Source organism: Pteropus medius, unplaced genomic scaffold, assembly GCF_902729225.1.
Source record: "Pteropus medius unplaced genomic scaffold, Ma_sr-lr_union100, whole genome shotgun sequence".
NCBI classification, from domain to species: Eukaryota; Metazoa; Chordata; class Mammalia; order Chiroptera; family Pteropodidae; genus Pteropus; species Pteropus medius.
In genome coordinates, this window is record NW_024351730.1 from 25954614 (window position 1) to 25974880 (window position 20267).

General features: G+C 39.3%; 1 protein-coding gene across 5 annotated transcripts in view; it reads left to right on the plus strand.

The window, feature by feature from the left end:
- The window catches only part of FRAS1 (Fraser extracellular matrix complex subunit 1), a 409779-nt gene that overhangs the window by 189075 nt on the left and 200437 nt on the right, over positions 1-20267 (plus strand). For all 5 annotated transcript variants that reach the window (XM_039845532.1, XM_039845530.1, XM_039845531.1 and 2 more), the window contains 5 exons: positions 88-123; positions 1561-1708; positions 3136-3279; positions 4586-4720; positions 18645-18788. In XM_039845532.1, the coding sequence (XP_039701466.1) occupies positions 88-123; positions 1561-1708; positions 3136-3279; positions 4586-4720; positions 18645-18788 (607 nt within the window). The remainder of the gene's footprint in view (positions 1-87; positions 124-1560; positions 1709-3135; positions 3280-4585; positions 4721-18644; positions 18789-20267) is intronic.

Here is a 20267-nt window from a genome sequence, read left to right on the forward strand (position 1 = left end):
AAATGGATAGTTCCTAATGAAAAAATAAATAGATCAGCCTAATGGTGGTTTTAGTGGTATAATAAATACATTTTTCTTTGTTCCTAGATGTCTTCAAATACTAGTGAAGTTAAACATATCCCAGTAAGTATAGATTTTTAACTTGTGTATAAATATTTCAAAATTGTTTTAACCAATGATCTGCATAAACTGTCCTGAGGAACCTTAATGCTTTTAGTATTTTTAATAATCATGTTTGATGGCTATGGTCTAGACTTAAGAATCTTAATGATAAATAAGACTTTGATTTATTGGACTTTTCCTCACTTCTTTAGCTTATTTTTCCCCACAATTTATAACTAATATTTCTCCAACTATAGCCCCTATATACATCCTTTGTCTTCCTTGTGATAATTTTTTCCACCTGATTTTTTCTGGCCTAGAAAGCTCAGTTTAGTCATTAGTACAATTTCATGTACTGCAAAGCATTGAAGAGAGGAGCTTTTTGGATCGGAGGAGTGTTCATTCCCCACGCAATATGGAGCATTCATTCTCCCTAGGTTGTTTGCAAGACAACATTGTATGGTTTGTTTTTAAGGCAAAGTGCAAGCATGTATTTTTTTTTAACCAAGCAAGCTTATAGTGTGGGAGGTTATAGAATAAGGGGGCCAAGAATCTGGTTTGTCTTGAAATGGAAGGAAAGAACTACTTTCTCAAGATAATATTCCTCATTTTCCTAATAGTGTCATTCATTGTTGCTAAATATTGTCACATTAATTGTTTGGAATGTTTAATATCATTAAACATTGATATCATTAAACATTGATATTAAACATTGACAAGTTGGCTTAATACACCTTTCATCAAATCTTTATTTTAAAATATGCTCTTCTCTCCTGTTTTACCTCCTTCATCACCCCAAAACTTTCTAGTGGGAGTGTTTGTCTCTTTCATGTATCCAGGGCAAGTGGGATAGCAAGCAAAACAAAACAAAACAAGACAAGACAAAACAAAACGCCTTTATAATTAACTTTGGATCCTCTGTCAAAATACTCATGCTTATCACCATAATTTGCTTGGCTGAAAAGAATATTTTATTTTGAGACAGCCCATGCACATCTACAGTGCACTGAAAATGCACCTTCAAAAACTTTCACTTTAAGAATACAGTGACTCTACTGCTCTCTCGCTGTAGTAACCATGAGGAAATACAGGGTTTTAACCAGCTTCCCATTGTTATTCCACAGATTGTATTTAATGTATCTGGTAATCACTAGGTACATAATAATCCTTTCTGGTGTTTTTTTGGTGAGATAGTTTGAGAAACAGATGTTCTATGCTACACGGTTTATCTTTCTACCTGGGTTCTACTTTAAAATAAACCAACTAAAAACAAAGAAGGAGAAATACTATCCTTTAGAACTCTTCTACTATTGTCTTAGTTCAGAGTTAGGTTTGGCATGGTAGTAATCAGGAGCCTTCACTTTGTCCCTTATGATGATTATTAATTCTCTATCAACAAACTGTCTTCTGAATCTCCGCATTCTGATAACAATGTCATTTTTTTGCTGTTTTGTGTAGGAGGGGGAGAAATGGGAGGATGGCCCTTGCAAGGTGTGTGAGTGCCGGGGGGCTCAGGTAACTTGCTATGAGCCCTCTTGTCCACTGTGTCCAGTGGCCACACTAGCCCAGGTGGTGAAGGGACAGTGCTGTCCAGAATGCACATCAGGTGAGTCCATGTTCGATTTATTTCTGAGATATTTTACTGCCAAAAATTCAGAAGGACCTCTTTTTTACCCCCCTTGCTTTTATTTTTGGTCATCCACTTGATTTTTTGCTGTGTTTGTTTTTTTCTTCCTTTCTAATTTTTCTAACAAATGATGTTAATTAATCTTTGTCCATGTATTTGCCAAACAACTGATTATGAAAATGTGACCTTGGGCAAGTCATTGACCCTCTCTAAATCTTAATTTTCTTGTAGATAAAATGTGCCTTATCTACCTTACAAAGTTATTGTGAAAATCAAATAACATAATATTTAAAACTTGTAAAAGCAAAGGTATGTTAGACTGTTTCATTTTTGAGAATATTAGCAATTGCTGAAAGTTTGTTATGAATGTCCTTTTTTTAAGGTGAACTGTTTAACAGATGGTTCCTTTTGTAGTTCTCAAATGGGTTTTCGAAGTTTAAAGACTCATTAATTTCTTCCAAAAGAAAATTTTATCTGCAACTCTGCTTTCAAATCACCTGGGGTTGAATTAGTTCCAGTTAATAATTGTTGGCAAGCACTAGAGTTACTCTGGCTGAGCAGTAATTTGCCTATAAGCTTAGTCTCTCAGAGAAGTGGCATTTTCTTCCATTCATATTTCATAACGAATTGTTTTCATCTGTGGGTTGCAATTTTTCATATTGGCAGTTGTTCTTGTTGCACTCAACTTATTTTGGCTAATCACAGTGGTTCTGTGAAGAGTTTACCATGGGAAAAGCTAAGCATCTTTATGGCTTTATCATGTTACCTTCACCAAGGTGGCTCGCTGGGCTTTTCCAACACAAATATTTAGCATATTATAATGCACCATACCTTGAAAATCGGGTTCTTGACAGCTTAAAAACCTGAAAGAAGTCCTTTGCTGACAATTACCACTAAATTCGGTGATAATCCCAATTATTGGGAATGAGATTTGAAATTTTGCTAAAAACTAGCTGTATTTTTTTAAAAGAAAGTAATGATTTTTAAAAATTGTAGGTTTTAAGATTTAACTTTTTATGTACATCAAAGCTGAAGAACATCTGAAAAATCATAAATTTTAAAATCTGTTTATATCATATATTGTGGAGCTGGTCATTCCTTTTTCGAGAGGCGTTCTAGCAGATAGAAACATTAATAGGGCCGATTCGGTAACGTTTTTTAGCATCTTTAATTTGAGGCTACGGGAGATGGCTATAGTGTTTCAGATAAGGAGAGATTCTTGGAAATCTTGCATCGAAATAATTTTTTTTTTTCTGTTTAGAGGCCTTTTTCATGTCGAAGTGCCAGAGTTTTCTGTTCTTTATGTTCTATACTGGTTCATATACCCTGTAGATTCTTTTTTGGAAAGATTAAGAGAAGTCATATGGTCTTAACTGTGTTTTCTTCTTCTTTGTCTTCAATTGCAGTTCATTGCCATCCAGACTGCTTGACCTGCTCTCAATCTCCAGACAACTGTGACCTCTGCCAGGACCCCACAAAGTTGCTGCGGAACCGACAGTGTGTACACAGCTGTGGTCCAGGATTTTACCAAGCTGGAGCTCTCTGTTTAGGTATGGCTCCAGGCGTACAGCCCAGAGGTGGGCTGAGGCTGACTGGTGCCAAGGAGGGCTTCATGAATGCAGGAAATGTACAACTTTCAAAAACCACTAGTAGAGGGTAATATCATTCATGAGTTATTTGGCCTCTACCCGCAGGTCTCTTTTTTCTAACATTTTACAGGAATCTTGATGCTAACTGGGAGATAGATGATGGGGAGGGCAGATGCTTGTTAGATATTTTTTATTTTTATTTTTTAAAGACCTTCAAGGATTTATTAAAACACTGAGTTAATCTAAGATAGAGCTTTATAATTGATGTGGACCTTCTAGTTCTCTTACTAGAACTCTCTTATTTTGCAAATGGGGAATCTGTGGGACAGAGAATTAGCTGGCTTGCTCAATATCACACAGATAATTGATAATGGAGCTTATCTCTTTTGGGTTACCAAAGAATCCAGAATGGATTTATGTGCATCTTAGAATCTTATACATCTAAGAAAGAGAACTCACCTGGGACAATTTGGCTTGGTTGAGGCCAAATTATTATTACTTTTTCCCTATCTCTGACTCAAAGAGTTAATTATCAGTTTAAAATATGGAGGTTCATACCCTGGCTGTAAGTATTTAACCTCTCTGTATAAGAATTTAACCTCTCAGTATTCTTATCTGTAAAGTGGAGTAATACTGCGACCTTCCTCAAAGGGTTCTTGAGAGGATTAAGTGCATCAATACATGTAAACTGCCTAGAATAGTGTGTAGGATATAGACGGGACTCAATAAAATTAACTACTTTTATTATTTTTGTAGTTATTCACTTATTTCTACTTTCCTGATTCATAATCGTCAGCATTTTGAAAGATATTTATATCTCTGCCATAGATTGTAGAAGAAAAAAGGCAGGAATAGTCTTGTAAAATAGTTGAGTGAAAAAGATATTGGGGACTACTGGACAAGAAGAAAAGAACACAGATCCCTGAGCCAAACTGCCTGGCTTGAAACGCCAGCTTCATGTGACCTTGGGCAAGTTTTCTAACTGCTTTGAGCTTGTTCCTCATCTGTAAAATGGGAATTAATAATATCTACCTGATATGTTTGTCATGAAGATTAAATGCATTCATATATTTAAAGCACTTTGTGTAGTGCCTGGCATGAAATATGTGCTATATAAATAAATGAAGGCTAAGTTATTTTCCTGCCTTTCTTGTTCTCTGTGATCCCAGGGCCTCAGAATTGGGCTGGTAGGATGTGGCACTGGGGTCCTGTCTTTGAGCTAATCAGAGCTTCCCTTTTTCTTTCTCATAACCTTGTGCGGAGCCAGCCTGCCAGCCTCAGTGCTCCACGTGTACTAGTGGGCTGGAGTGCTCTTCCTGCCAGCCTCCTTTGCTGATGCAACAGGGACAGTGTGTATCCACCTGTAGAGATGGCTTCTACCAAGATCGCCACTCCTGTGCAGGTAACCACCAGCTGGGTCACTGGAAAAAGCCACTCCCTACCCCCAAACCATCCAGGGCCACCAGGAGCTATAAACGGCTTTTCAAGTAAGAGAAGAAATTCTAAATGAGATACCTGATGGGATGAGAACAGTGGGTGAGAGAGATGACCCATGTTGTGATTAGAGCCTTAGTGCTTTAGTGATGCACACGTGTGATGTGATTTCTAGAAGCCCTTCTGCACACATCTAGGGGCACTGACACAGTATTTAATTAACCCCATACTTTTGATTCAGAATTGTCATTATGCTATAAGTTAGATTCCTTTGTAGTAGGGCTTAAATGAAAATGAAAGAGAAAATACATCTACATATTTTTTAAACTTTATTTCCACCTAAAGAGAGAGAGTAACAGAAAGGAGAAAGTGACATCATAGTAACAAACTTAGACAAAAACAATAGTAGGCATTTAAATTTATTCTTATTTTACTATCTATATATTTTAGTAGCTTTATATACGTACTTTTATTTTTAATTAAGATCTAGTTGAAATTCTCAATATCAGAACAGTATCTAGAGGTGACAGTAGTCTCGATATAATTTAATTTGTTGTTTGTATTTGACTATTTTTCAATAGTGATTATAATCATGGGTCTAAGTAAAAAAGTAAATGTATAAGAATTTTTAAAATGCAGAAATGAGTGGAGGTTATTACCAAGATAAGGGGCAGAGTCCTGAGCTTGTCTTCCAGAGAAGACAGAGAATCAGATGTGCCCAGAAGCTAAGGCAGGTGTGCAGTGGCAGGTAAATCTAAAAAGGCAGACATGCCAGAGGGAGGGACTAGGATGTCACTCAGTGAATTGTGGTAGCTACACTCTGCAGCTGAGCAGGAGAAGGGCATATCCATGAGGTGCATCAAAAGGTGGGCCATGCTGAGGGTCAGCTGCTATGCTCCTCTCTTTCATGCCCTTGGTTAGATTTTTAGGACAATCTTTTGAAAGGAAAATATTAAAAGAGAATAAGTGTATGGTGTTCTACAGAGGTAAGAAATGTATAAGAATGTACAGAAATGTATAAGAATGTACAAAATAAATGTACAGAGGTGCAGGCTGAATGAGCTCTAAGGCATGTGAAGGTCCTATGTGGAGGAGGCTGCTGGCCCCTTCATGCCAGGTCATGGCCAGAAGCATGGCCCATGGGATTATGGAAGCCTCTTAAAAGGAAACACTAGGACTGTCTGTGCCCTGCAGTTGTAAGGATAGTGGCACCTGTCCTGTGGCCGGTCACATTGTGGAATATGGGAGGCATGCTAACTTCAGCGTCTGCTTGAGAGCTCTTTGAGGACTGTAGGAATGTCTTATTTATCTCTATATCCCCAACATCAAGGGCTGCACAAAGTACTCAGCATTTGTTGAACAAGCGTTTGATGAATGAAGGAATGTACTATCCCTTGGTGATCCTTGAAGGACCAGTGTTTCAATAGAAATTTTAGCCATAAAAGAGAAAAGAAGGCTTAATGTTTATGACTTATCATATTCTATTTACCTGTTATTTTAGAACAGGCTCAAAGTGGGCACTTACAAACAGCTTTGTAAGTGTCTAATGCTTGGGCAATTTAGGTAAATTGCTGAAATTTCAATTTGACGAAGTTATTGAATGTATTCTTTATACCTTTCTTCTATCCCATCAAAGAGACCTCCTGCTAGCACTCCTGTGACAGATTTGCCTTTAAAAGGGAATTAATTTTCCTTAGATTTTATTCTCCCTCCATACCACTTCCACCCCCTGCCACACATCACACATACATATTTACTTTTTTCTTTGTTTTCTTTTCTGTTTCTTTGGTGGGGGCATTTTTCTTTCTCCCATGCCCGGTGTTTTAATTGCTGATGTTAATGCTGTTTTAGGGCACTTTGGAATAGGAAATGTTTCATTTGATTACTGGTTTAGGTAATCACATTCCATCCACATCCCCATACACAAATGCCTCTACTAGAGAGTTGCTGGAAAAATTTCTTAATGCTCCCTCCAGGGAATTAAACCAATTTGCTTTAGTTCAGCCTGTTTGCATTTTTATGTATAAAATGAGAAGAAAGAAGAAAGCAAGAGGAGACAGAGAGAAAAGAAGAGAGATGATCTTAAAAATTAAAACTAAATTTGTGAACAATTTCCATATACTATCTCCATGTTGAGACTACCCATATAATCTTTCCAAATAAGCTTACTGATTATTGGCATTTTTTTTTTGGAGTATTTCTGCTAGTATCATTTTTGGTGACTTTTCGTCATTGACCTTGGAGGTCAGTCAGTCAACCAGTGCTCTTCCAGGATGTGCTAAACTTTGAAAAAGAAGCCTGCCATTCTATGGTAACAACAGGTTTTTTCTGGATGGCTTCCTCTTGGCAGGGTCATTTATGTTATGACTGGCACGATTCGCCACTTTATTGACCCATTAAAACCAACAGAAAGTGAACACGGTACTAAAGAAACTAATTATCAGAAATTACCTGATTAATATTCATGCTCATTCTGTTGAACATAGGCAGAGTGAAAATGTAGTGCAAAGTCGTGTCACATCAACATGGCTCTTCGACAAAAGAGTTTGAGCAGGTAAACCAGAGAGGAGTGAAAGAAGGAACGAGTCCTACCAGAGAATCACATCCTTGAGGGACCTTACCGTTTTGACTTTCCCTTGAGTTTGTGGCGTACACACATACACACACATATGCATACAAATGTGGACATATTTGTATGCACATATTAATATTATTGTTACATTCTTGTGCTTGACTAAATTGAATAATGTTGTACATGTAGATTATACTATGCACCTCACACCAGTTCCTGTTTCATTTTTCCTGCCTTCCCCAACCTTGGAGTTTGATACTTTGACCCCTTTACCTTAAGGCTCTGTACCACTCAGTTTATATACCAAACTCAATTGGAGACAGGCAATGCGTAAGTTGCTTCTTCCCCACAGCAAGTGGGGCCAAGTTGTGATCACCCTCGTAGTGCCCCTAACTCATCTTTTAGGCCTGGCATGCAGGCCTGTATCTTAACCCTTAGGCTTCTTTGCCACTGGCTGGGATCTGGTCCAACATCCCTACCCACCCTATCTCACTCTTCTTGACCCTGTGGACATCAGGTCCTAGGACTAGGCTTCCTGCCACCGTGTCCTGTTGTGACCCATTTCCAGGAATTAATAGCACATCTCTTAACCACCTCCAGCCTGATGGTCAGGCTTGACCCCTGTATGGATGCTCCTTGTCCTTCCCCCTACAACACCACATAACCTTGCATCCTTCCTGCATTGCTCTTGGTTGCCACTTGTCCTGGATATATTGTATTCTCTCTATCAGAGTGGTAGTTCCATTGCGTCTTCTTAGAAGCCTTTATATAAATTTAAATCTGGATCCAGACTGAGCTCACCATGTCCCGAGGACATTTTTTCTTGCTTACCATGTTCCTCTTTTCAATCAACACCCTGTTCCACTCTGTTTGGATCATTGAACTGTGCACACAAATCCTAGAAATAAGAGTCCAGAAGAAGAAAAGTTAAAACACCCAAATGAACAGATATCATGCAGAGTAAGTTTAAAATGAGTAGCTCAAAGACTGCAGACTTTAAGTAGAGAAAGGGTAGAATTTAGCCCATTTTTATATGTGTATCAATATTTGTTTTGTCTCCTTAAAATTGTTCACACAGGCCTAGGGATGGAGCTGTGTGTACCCCATGCCAAGTGCTGCCTTCATTCTGCAGACTCAGAGTTAGGAGGGAGTGCAACACAGTGCCTAGGACCATAAGCTTGGGAACCAAATCACCTGGATTCTGTTCTTAGCTCTGTTACTACAAACAGCATAATTCTTTAACTCCGTGCTTCAATTGCCATGTGGGTAAAGCAGACATAATAACATCTACAACATAGCTTCGTTGTGAGGATTAGATGAGTAAATTCACACGTGTCCTTTAGAATGGTGCCTGGTCCCTGGTAAGCCCTGCATATATGTTAGGAGACTTGGATTTCTGCTTTCTACTGTCCTTCCCTGTTCTCTGTCCTTCACTCCTCTTGTTCATTCCCTTTTTAGCACTGCTGCAGGTACTGAGGATATGAAGATAAATAAGACTCCGTCTTTGCCTATAGTGAGCTCATAGTTAAGGCAAGGTTTAGCTACTGTTTACAGAGACACATAAATAGGTAAAAACACAGACACAAAGACCTGTGCAGTTTATTCCATATCTGATTGCTGTGTGGTCATAGATTTTGAAACTTAAAGAATAAAAGATTTGAACTCTACCACTTATTGATCCAGGGCTTGGGGGAAGTCATTTAATCTCTTTGAGCCTCAAATTCCTGAACTATAAAATGGGGACAATATTATCAGCTTCAAACCATCATTATGAAGGTCAGAAAAGATGTTAGAAAATGTAAATATATTATGCCTGGCACATAGTGTGTATTAGACACAAAAGGCAGCTATTGCCATTATTGAATTTGTTCCTTTATTCTTCAATTTATGAGGATGAAAACCAAATAGTTTTTATTAAGAAGCAAAGAGTCATGCCATTACTTTCTGATTTAAAATAAAGTCTACTTTTATATGTTATGGAGGAGTAAACGTAATATAGAGAACAGTTCACTCTATTCATCACAATAAGTTAAAATCCTTTTATTTTCTTTAAATGCTCAGATTAAATTATGTGAATCTATAATTACTTGTTCCTTAGCCAATATTATGGTATATTTAGAGGGAAAACTTGTGAGAAAACCTATAAAATTTACATATAGGATGCTGACCTAGCTGAGATTTAAAGGCTGCGGCTGAACAGAGGAACTTCTAAAGCTAATTTTTTGTTGGAACTATGTTTGACTAGAGCATCCCAATCATTTGTGGAAACGAAGCACTAACCCCTTGGAGCCAGGTCCAAAGCAGTGAAGACTTAATGGATCTTGGCATTAAATTCCAGCATGTGGCTAAGCCCAGCCTAGCCATGCCAGGAGTAGACCTTTTGGCAAAAGCATTTATGACATTGTTTTTCTGCAATCTTCAAGAAGGCGGGAGAACCTCTTTGTTCTGTAGGGATTGTCATTTTCAAGCTTGTACTCTCCACGGCCCATCCCCCATCTCCCAGAATTTGAAGGTCAGTCCCAATTTTATATTCACTTTGGGGGCCCAGCACATCCTACTGCTTAGTCTTCACTCATTTTTTGTTCTGCTTTTCAAATCTTATGCATTGTCCAAATCTTCTCTGGCATTCGAGGGCAATTATAATCTCTCACTTATTGTTAAATACCTGTAAAGGGGACTTATTGCATCAAGTGATATTCCTGTCTCCTCCATTCTGTTCATGCAGCGAATGTTTGCCGAACCTCTTCCATGTACCTGGCTCTGGAGATAGAGCAGTGAACCAATAGACAACTGCCCTATAGTTAAGGAACTTATTTTCTCAGAGGGAGGAGAGTGTCAATAAATAAGTAAATAAGTAATTTCAGAAAGTTACCATTCTATGAATTCATTACTATCAGTGCTATAAAGACAATTTTAGAAGGTCTATTGTGGGAAGTGATGGATTATTGAGGCAGGAACAGTTCCGAATTTTAAGCTTATAGTTCCGAATTTTAAGCTTATATAAGGCCTCTGGAATAATTTTTGACTGAAGAGCGTGTGTTCAGCCCTGCATGGAGGAGAAGGGACAGGATGTACAGGCACGCCGACTCTGGCACGCAGGTGCCCTGTCTTCCGTTTAGCTTCTGTTATTTACTCCCTGTCAGCACCTCCTGATGAAGTGTAGCCTCAGGGAGATCACAGAATCTCTATTTTTCCCATTCCTCTTTTTCTTCCTTCAGTTCCTCCTTAAGATAGTTGGGTGCCTCATCAGTGCTGGAACGATGACTCTAAAAAAAACTGTCGTTGGAACTTTGGGAGTGTCCATGGACTGTTTTAAGCCGTTCAGAAGGGTGGACGACGGGATTTCCCTCCTAAAATGTGCAATTTCTTGAGTAAACTGGACCTAGGGAAGCAGGTGACAGTGGCATTTTAAGTCCCTTCTTTTCTGGGTCATTCAGTAAAGGATACGCAGAGAGAAGAAGGAAAAAGCAGCTGGTGGTGTTTTGCCTGAGATCTTTCGTGTAGCAGGAGACTGGCTATGTTTGGAATTTGTCCGTGCTGCTTATAGACCCTGGCTGTGTATGCCAAAAGAAAAACGACTGAACAAAAGGATCACATACCAGGAGAGAAAGCCCGCCACAAATGCAAGGGAGTTTATCTTCCAGACAGATCTTATTCTTCTTGACAAATCTGAACCCCCAAATATTTCGGCTATGGATTACAAACTAGTGACAAGTCTTCTGGCTTTTTGCCCAGTTCCTAGGGTTCTCAGTTATTTTAGCTAGACTGTATGGCACACATTCTTTCTGTCTCTTTCCCATTCCCCACCCTAACGTTCTCGCTGTTTCACCTTCCCCTCCCTTTTCATGCTGCCCACAGCACTTCCACGTTATCGCTGCCCAGATCTGAGCAGGTATGCTAGAGCAGCCAGGAAGTCTGAGAACTCACCCCATCAAAAACTTGGTTTTGGTTGTTGGTTGCTCCTTTGGTTCTTCAGTTTCTGTAGACAAATAGGTATTACTCAAAGTATTACTGGAGAAATCAAGAGCCATTTCATTAACAGGAGCTGAAGAAAAACCCAGAGAGTCCTGGCAGCTGGGGATTTCCAATGGTCACAGTAAATGAGTGGAATCTGAGGATTCCATTTGGCTCATCAAGCTAGGTCTAGGGTCACTGCATTGAAAATCCTGTTGTAGATTAGGAATATAGGTAGAGGGCTAAGAGATTGAAAGGATAAGCATGCTTCCTGTGAGCTGCCATGTCTGCCTTTTCCTCTGACTTGCATACCAGTGAAAAACTAGTGGCTTATAAATCTCTCTCCCTGTGGACCTGCCAAGCCTCCATCAGCTGGGAGGCCTTGTCTTCAGTTCAAGCTCTGAGTCTACAGAAGTCTCATAAAAATTCAAATATGTTACCCAAGATGAATAAATCATTTGACTGTATCACAAATGTGGTTAATTGATTAACTAGCTATTTACCCAGCATGTGCCTTAGGACTATAGGCTTTTTTTTTTCCTCCTTTAGTAATTTTTTCCACCTAAATACCAAATAAATTCATGTTTATTCCAAAAAATAATTTCATAAAGTTAGTGAAATTCAAGGCACAATATAAAGTACATGAAAATTTCTGACTCGAGCTCTTCTAAATCACTACTGTCAGTATTCTTTCTGGTGACAGTCGTCTTAATTTTTGAATTGAGGGGGTATGCGTGTGTGCGCGTGTGCGCGCGTGTGTGGTGTACACAGACATACATACATGCATTTACTTTTTCAAAAGTAAAATCACACTCTCTATATAGTTTTATTGCCTACCTTCCTTCCCCATGTTGTTTATTGTCCTTCTACGCCATCTTTTTTGCTGTATAATTTCCCATCTGTGACTATGCATGAATGAATCTTCTATTGCTTGATGTTTCTTCCTAATTTTCTCATTATCATAAATAACCATGATATAAACATTTCAATAGAAATCGTGGTAAATATATTTGATTAGGGTAAATTCTTAGACATGTGATTTATGGGTCCAAATGTATATATGTACATTTTTAAGTTTTTGACACATACTAATTTATCACTCTCTTTTTAAAAAGATGTAATTTGCACTTCTACTAGAAATGTATGAGAATGCCTACTTCCACCACCCTTGTCAACATTAGGTATTATGATTCCTCTTGTTTGTCAGTTTGATTAATGTAAAATGGAATCCTGGTTAATTTTTTCTTAATTTAATTTTGAGATTTATATGAAGAGAGTTGAGTTACTCATACATATCAGTTCATAGCCCATTTTCATCATTGGCCTGGGTCAGGCTATTCTCTTGCTTATCTATCTGTCTCTCCGTCTTCCTGTCTATCTATTCTCACTTCTTCCCTTCTATCTAGATCCCCATTTAAGTAACTATTCTAATTTAATTTAATGTGTATTTTTATATGTATGTGCTCTTACTGCTTTGTATACATGTATTTTAAATATTCGTAAGTGTTACTAGATGGATATTTCATTCTTTTTCTTTTTTAATTTTAAAGACATTATTTTTTTGAGCAGTTTTAGGGCTGCAGAAAAATTTAAAGGAAAGTACAGAGATTTTCCATATTCCTGCTGCCCCTGACGCACACATAGCCCATTATCAATAATCCCACTGGAGTGGTACATTCATTACAATCAAGGAACCATTCTTTTACCTTTTTTCTCTAAGCACTATTTCTAAATACAGACATATTGCTATGTGTATGTCTAATCCTCTCCATCTAGTTGCTGCTCTCCTGTTTAATTTGCTTTTCTTGGGCTACTCATGAGGCTTATATATTTTTTTGTATTTCTATTTTTTTCTGTTATGAACTTTCTTAAATTCATATGGGTTTCAGAACATGTGGAGACCAGACATCCCTATCTCAGGATGTAAAGGCATCAGTTGGCACAGGGAAGCAGGTGGAGGGCTGAGACCCAGGCTAGCAGGGGACAGAAGAAGATTAGAATAAAAGGATCAAAATGGTGATTACTCAGATGAGTTTCTCCTTTTAAATATATCTGGAATTTGCACTTCTTAGGCAAGTAGACTTGGCCTCCTGTGGGGCAATGGTGGGGGGGAGGGGAGAGTAGTCTGCTCAACATCTGGGCTTTACCAAGATGTTTTCAGTTACTTTCCAAAGGGGTTTTGTTGCTTTGTAAAGATTGCAAGGAAAGAGCTTTAGAGAGTGAGGCCTCTAGGAAAGGCTGGAGCCCCTTTTTTTTAATGGCGAGAATAATCCTTGAGGGCTCTATTACTTCCCTGCATCCCCTTTCTAAGTCAAACTACCTTCCTAATAGTCTTTTCTGTCTATGATGTACTTTGATTTGCCTCTTTTGCAATTACTTTGCTTTTGACACCAGTTGAAATAAGATTTGCTAGCTCTCCTGGAATCCACCACTCCTATGATCCCTATAATATTCTCTGCTTTCTCAAACATGTCATCTCACCATATCCCCATGAGTTAGGTAAAACAGTGCAAATACAGATGACCCTTGGACAACATAGTTTTGAACTGTGGGGATTCATTTATATGCAGATATTTTTTTCCCCAATAAATAGTTGGCCAATCGTATTCTCGGGTTTTGCATCCGTGGATAAGGCTAGAACCGCTAATCTAGAACAGTGTTTTTCATCCATGGTTAGGAATCCAAGGATGCCAAGGGCCATCTGTATGCATTGTTCTGTACCATTTTATATAGGGAACTGAGCACTCTCAGATTTGGGTATCTGCAGGGGTCTTGGAACCAATCTCCCCCTCCACGAATACTAAGGGACAACTTAACTTTGAGGAGAGTCAAAAGTTATATGTGGATTGTTCAAATGTGAACTGTATTACTGTTCCCAATTTATAGATTAGAAAAGCAAATAACAGTGAAATTGAGTTTAAGATAGAAAAAATGTCCATCCAACAAGAGCTTCTTATTGGAAATTTACCCACTCTTTCCTGATAATACTTTAAAACTTGGCAAGTACTTCCTGGTCATTTGTGAGATGAGAATGAAAGCTAGCAATTGCCACAAAATGGATAAGGAACAGAATGAAGGAATTTGCCTTGTGTATGGCATACTTGCTTATGCCTGGAATTGGGGCTGTTTCTGTATAGTTGTGAGTGAAAATTTCTTGGCAGTTGGAAATCTGAACTGCGTTCTCACTAATGACACTAAAAGAGTCTGCTGATCAAGTGTGCTGATTGCCTGGTAATGGCGGAGAAACTTATTTCAAAAAATCATGGAAGAGGTGAGGAACCTAGACCCCTTCTCCTGAGGGCAGTTTGAACTGTGGACTGAGCCCATGGGTGTCTGTATCCGTTGCCTGGGTCTGGAAAGGTGTCTTGGAAAATCAGAAGTGGCCCATAGTGCTTATTTTAACATTTTTCTGGAAGGCCACATTTTATTCTTAGAGAAGCATAGGTTAATTTTTTTTTTTTAAATGCAGTCTTCTGTTTCAAAGTTATCAATACAAAAAGTTACTTATTGTTAGAGTAGGGTTTCAATATATAGGTGTCAAAAGAAAAGTAATTCATTCCTTTTCATTTTGAAATAAATTACTCAGCAAGCCACCACATGTCTTGTTATGCTTCAATAAAGTCAGGAGCTTTCCCAAATAAATTATTGACTGCATGGGAGATAAGAAGTTGCCTTTCCCTTACTTGCCCTCTTTTTAAATTTGCAGCCACAATTTTCACAATGTACAATTCAAACCCTTGGTGATCTAAAATGTATCACTAAGAGAAATTATGGTAAAAAGTCAGGGAGTGACCTTTTGTTTTGCATAGTAACCCAAATGTAATAAAAGCCACTTGTAAAATAAGCCTGCAAGAAGAGATTATCTGCAGTAGCATATGTTCAGTGTTAGAATTAGAAATCAATTGCAAAACACAGTGAGAGTATATCATAAGAAATGACAGCTCAAAAAAAAAAAAAAAAAAGAAGAAGAAGAAGAAAAGAAATGACAGCTCAGCATAGTCCTGTGTTGAAATTAAAATCCCTTCTGCTGTCCTACCTGGCCATGGAACAGGATTTTGTAGATATTGAAAAAAGAGAAGGCCAGCATCACATTTGGTTACTCTGTATGGATGCAGCATAGGCATTCATCATCATAAGCAGATGTGGACACCAGCATTTATTAGGTAAATTTTATAGCCTCAAGTTTATCTATCTTAAGTTATCATATCTTCAAACTGTGACTTTATAGTTAGGTGTTTTCCATGTAGAAGGTAAGATAAGATGAATTCCCTGTAGCTAATAAAAAAATATCCACTGTACATTTATTTAACATACATTTAATGATTACTGACTGTGTATCGGGCATTGATCTGGACTCTAGGGGTTTAAGATGACTAAAACATGGCACCTATTTTGGAGGATATTACATTCCATTGAAGGAACTGATTTGTAGCTGAGCAATTATTGCAGTAGGATAAATAGCATAAGAGAGGCATGTATAGAGTGCTGCAGGAACATAGAGGGAGGAGTGATCAACTTTGTTTGGAAAAGTTCACCAAAGCACCAACGTTTTGTAGAACTTGTAATGACAACTTAGGAGGCTTCCGAAATTTAAATAGGATTCCAGGGGCTATGGAAGGACCAGAGCCATTGCTGGCTGGGTGAATCATATTTGGGGCATTCAGAGCCTACAGATAGTCTTACGGCATGCTTAGACTACCCAGTTTGATGAATTAGAGACCGTGAGGGAGGCAGCAGAAGTCAGGCCTAAAAAGTTAAGTAGGGGATTCCAAGTCCTTCTGATTGAGCCTCCCCCCACCCCCCCCTCCTAAAAAAAGTTAAGTAAGGCTCAGTTTGTGATGAGTCTGAACATCCTACTCATGTTTTGGCCCTTCTTTTGATTGGCAATGCCAGGGGTAATATGAAAAATATTTAACAAGCAGTATGGCACAGATCATGTAAGTCAGAAGGAAGGAGGACCCAAGGCCCCCTCCTATACTAGATCTTTCATTTGTTGGAGCATGGTGTCTGCCAAGTTCCCTGGGTCAGGACAATAGCCATTTACCAACCAGTTTGGAAATATTTGTACTATTTTAATAGCTGGGGCAGGCAGTCCCCAAAGAGAGCTAGGGAGCTGTGCTATAATTTCTTATCTCTGCTGTACCCCCTGAACAAAGATTATTTAATCCTTTAAAGATGTTTTGAGTTAATTACCTTCTTCTCTCCCCACTGTAGAATAAACTCTCTAAAAAACAAAACCGATCTGTTCCACTTCCTTGATTAAAACTCTTAGGGGATCAAATCTAAGATCCTTACCCAGACCTGCCAGACATTCATGATACAGCCCATTAGCCTTTTAGCTCCAAATCTCATCCCCGCCTCGCCCCCTGCCACACACACACAAATACTCCACAGTGCAGTTTGCACAGTGCCACTAGTGCAGTGTGCTCAAGTGTGGGGTAATTTAAATGTTTCCTCTAGTGAAATTCAGGTAACATGGCTGACCTGTGGCTAGCTAGGAAGGCCTCACAGGCTAGCACAGCACCTTGCATATAGTAGGTGCTTCTGAACATTGATAAACAAATCAGCCTGGTATACTTTCTTAGACAAGAAATTGGATTTGTTTGTTTATTTATTTGTTTAGGTAACGACTTTTTATCAACTCCTGTATCAATGAGGCAGAGATGTGAACAATGTTAGACACGTCAGATGATGACTATAGTCAAGAATTGAAGGGTAGCTGAATAAATAAATGACAGACAGATTTCACATTTGTTAAGGATAAAATCTGTGACTGAGATCTTTGCACCCAAATCTTTAGTTATAATGCAGTGTTAGATTATCCTACTACGAGCAGGTTCTTATGTACTACATATAAAATATGAAGGAGATGTTAAAGATAAACGAAGTCACTCACGAGATTGCTATAGAGCAACAAGTAGTGTGCTCAGGACAGATTTAACAGAATAGAAATGGCCTTGCCTTCATGAAGTTTATGGTCTCATGAGGGAAGTAGAAAATAAATAACTTTCTTCCACCTCTGCTTCCCATCCACCACCGTCATCTCTTACCTGGATCACAGCATAGACTCCACAGTGGTCTTCTTGCCTGCACCCACTCTCTTAAACCCTCTCTACATGGCAGCCAGAGGGAACTTTTATATATCTAAATCAGGGCTGTGGCAATCCTGCTTAAGTCTGTTCATGACTTCATATTGCAATTAGGATAGAATTCTAATTATTTTCACATCTCCAAGATCAAATTTCATTGGACTGCTGTCTCTCCTCCAGTCAAGAATCAGGCCACTCTGCCCTATCTGTCCCCACCCATCCCCCAAGCCCCACCATACTATAGCCAGAGAGCATCCTTCGGTTCCTTGAGCACCCAGGCTTGTTCCCTTCTCAAGAACTTTGTGCTGCTCTTTGCTCTCCCCATGGCTGGCTGCTTCTTATCCTTTAGATCTACCTAAAGTTGGTCCCTTCCATCCCAATCTCTGTTAATCTTTATCAAAGAGCCCTTCCTAGCACTTAACACAATTTGCAATTTTCTCTAAATTTGTTGGAGAGAAAAGTTGTCTGAAACTTTCCTGTGCAGTTTCGAATAGCAAGAAGAGGACTGGGTCTTGAGATTTACAATGCAGGCAACCTTTCTTCTGATTCCAAAGGGTACCTAATTAAATTAAGTACAATTCCGAGTGGCTTGAAATCGGCAAAGGCATTTTTCCTACCAGTTTTGGTCAGGCCAAATTACTCCTCAAAATAGATTGTGTTCTATTGTGAAGCAAACATTTTGAAAATTAGGATTCATTAACAAGTGAATAGGTGGGATTAGACATACATAGAGTTAAGTCTGAATATACTCAGTCATTAAGAATAGGACTCTCTTTACAGAAGTACTAAGGTGAAAAGCAAGCAAGAGTAGTCATAAAAATTAAATGCTGGAAGAGGTGGAAATTTTGGAGTCTTAAATGAACAACTCTGGTCTAGGAACAATGTATAGTTAGAAACCTGAAGTGTAAGAGACAGGCAGGCTCCGTGAGGCTCAAGATACGTATTTAGAGCAGATACTACTGTGGGAACCAGAGACCGAGGGGGACGGAAAGAGCTGTGGGGGACAGAAGGAGGGTATGGTGATTCCCATTATTCAAAAGCTTCCGATTTCCTGTTCCAATTTTCTTAGCCATAATTTACTGAAATTGTACTTCTGGCCAACAGAAATAGTTTTTTGGAGGGGTGGGTGGGGTTCTCCTGTGGCATACATATGTGCATAGCAGTTTAGGGATGAAGGAGCCAGCATCCTCCCTACAAATTCTAAAACCCTTCCAGGAAAAACTGTGACCAGTCCTTTTTACTGTAGATTGTTCACTGATCTTTCTGTTTGCCTGCAGTCTGCCATGAGTCCTGCTCGGCCTGCTGGGGCCCCACGGAGAAGCACTGCCTGGCCTGCAGAGACCCTCTTCAGGTGCTGAGAGAGGGCGGCTGCGAGAGTAGCTGTGGCAATGGGTTTTACAACAAGCAGGGGACCTGCAGTGGTAGGTGCCAGACTTTGCATGCCAAAGCATCTTTTCTCCTTCCAGCATCCCTTGTTTAATTCAAATCGTAGCTCCTATAACCAGTGTTTCTTTTACTCAACAAATACATGAGTAGTGACTGCTAACATTGTTGGTGTTTTAGTAGTTTACAAAACATGTTTTTTTTACCCCCTGGTGGGAATCCCCTTTAATACTTCCTCTTGCTCCCTGGGTAGCTTGTTAGTTAGATCAGGGGGTGAGTGCTCTTCCAGACTAGTCCTAGCCTCATCCTACGAATGAAGACAGTGAGGATTGGGCTGCTTGCTTCAGACCCATGGCTGTAGGAACAGGAGCAGGGCTGCCTTTCTCCAAATCCCAAACTTTCCATTGGCTCCAGACTGCCTTCCAAATATGCATGGAGACAAAGACACTTTTAGGCCAGCCAAGGGCAGACTGCCTTTGGTGTTGGTGCCACTGGCTTAAAGCTGAATCAGATCTTTTCTCTTCTACCCTTAACAATCACTGCATAACAATAAGCATTAACCCAGCTTCCTGTTTCCTTGTGCCAGGAACACTTCCAAGTGCTTCATAAACATGAACCCACTGAGAGGCAGGAATGTATGGTGGGAAAAGCATGACCTTGAGCAAGTTGCTTAATTTATCCGTGGGTCAGTTTCCCATTTAATAGTTAGGGATACTGTAGTGCCTGTGGTAGACAGAATTAAAAGCCTCGCAAAGATGTCTGTATTCTAATCGCCAGAACCTGTGAATATGCTGCCTTAGATGGCAAAACGGATTTTGGAGGTATGATTAAATTGAGAGTCTTGAGATGGGAGATTATCCTGGATTAGCCGGGTGAGCCAATGCCATCATGAGGGTCCCTATATGAGGGAAGCATGAGGATGGGAGTCAGAAACAAAGATGAGATGGAAGTAGAGGTCAGAGTGATGCCAGGAGGGGTCCATGAGCTTGCGGGCGGTCTCTAGAACCTGGGAAAGACAAGGAAATGGACCAACCCCTAGAGCTTTCAGAAGAAATACAGCTTTGCTGGCACCTTGATTTTAGGAATTCTGACATCTAGAGCTGTAAGATAACAAATATATGTTGTTTTAAACCACTGAGTTTGTGGTAATTTATTACAACAGCAATGGGAAACTAATACACACGCCAGTCAGAAGGCTGGTGAGAGGCATTTGGCACAGTGCCTGGTACAGAGTAAGTGCTATGTAAGTGTTTGGTCTTTAATCCTCACAACAATCTTTTGAGATAGTTATCATCATCATCCTCATTTTCCTGATGAAGAAACAGAGAGGTTAAAAAACTTGCCTAAAATCATGTAAGGAGCAGAGTTGGGCATAAGCCTTAGTCTTCTAGCTCTAGACCTTAACCTCCTCCTAAGCACTCTACTGCTCTGTAATGTGATGTCCCCTTATGCACCTCTGCCTATTTTTCCCTCTTTTCCGTTTTCCTTTCCCCTCTTCCTCTTCTCCTGTTTCCTCC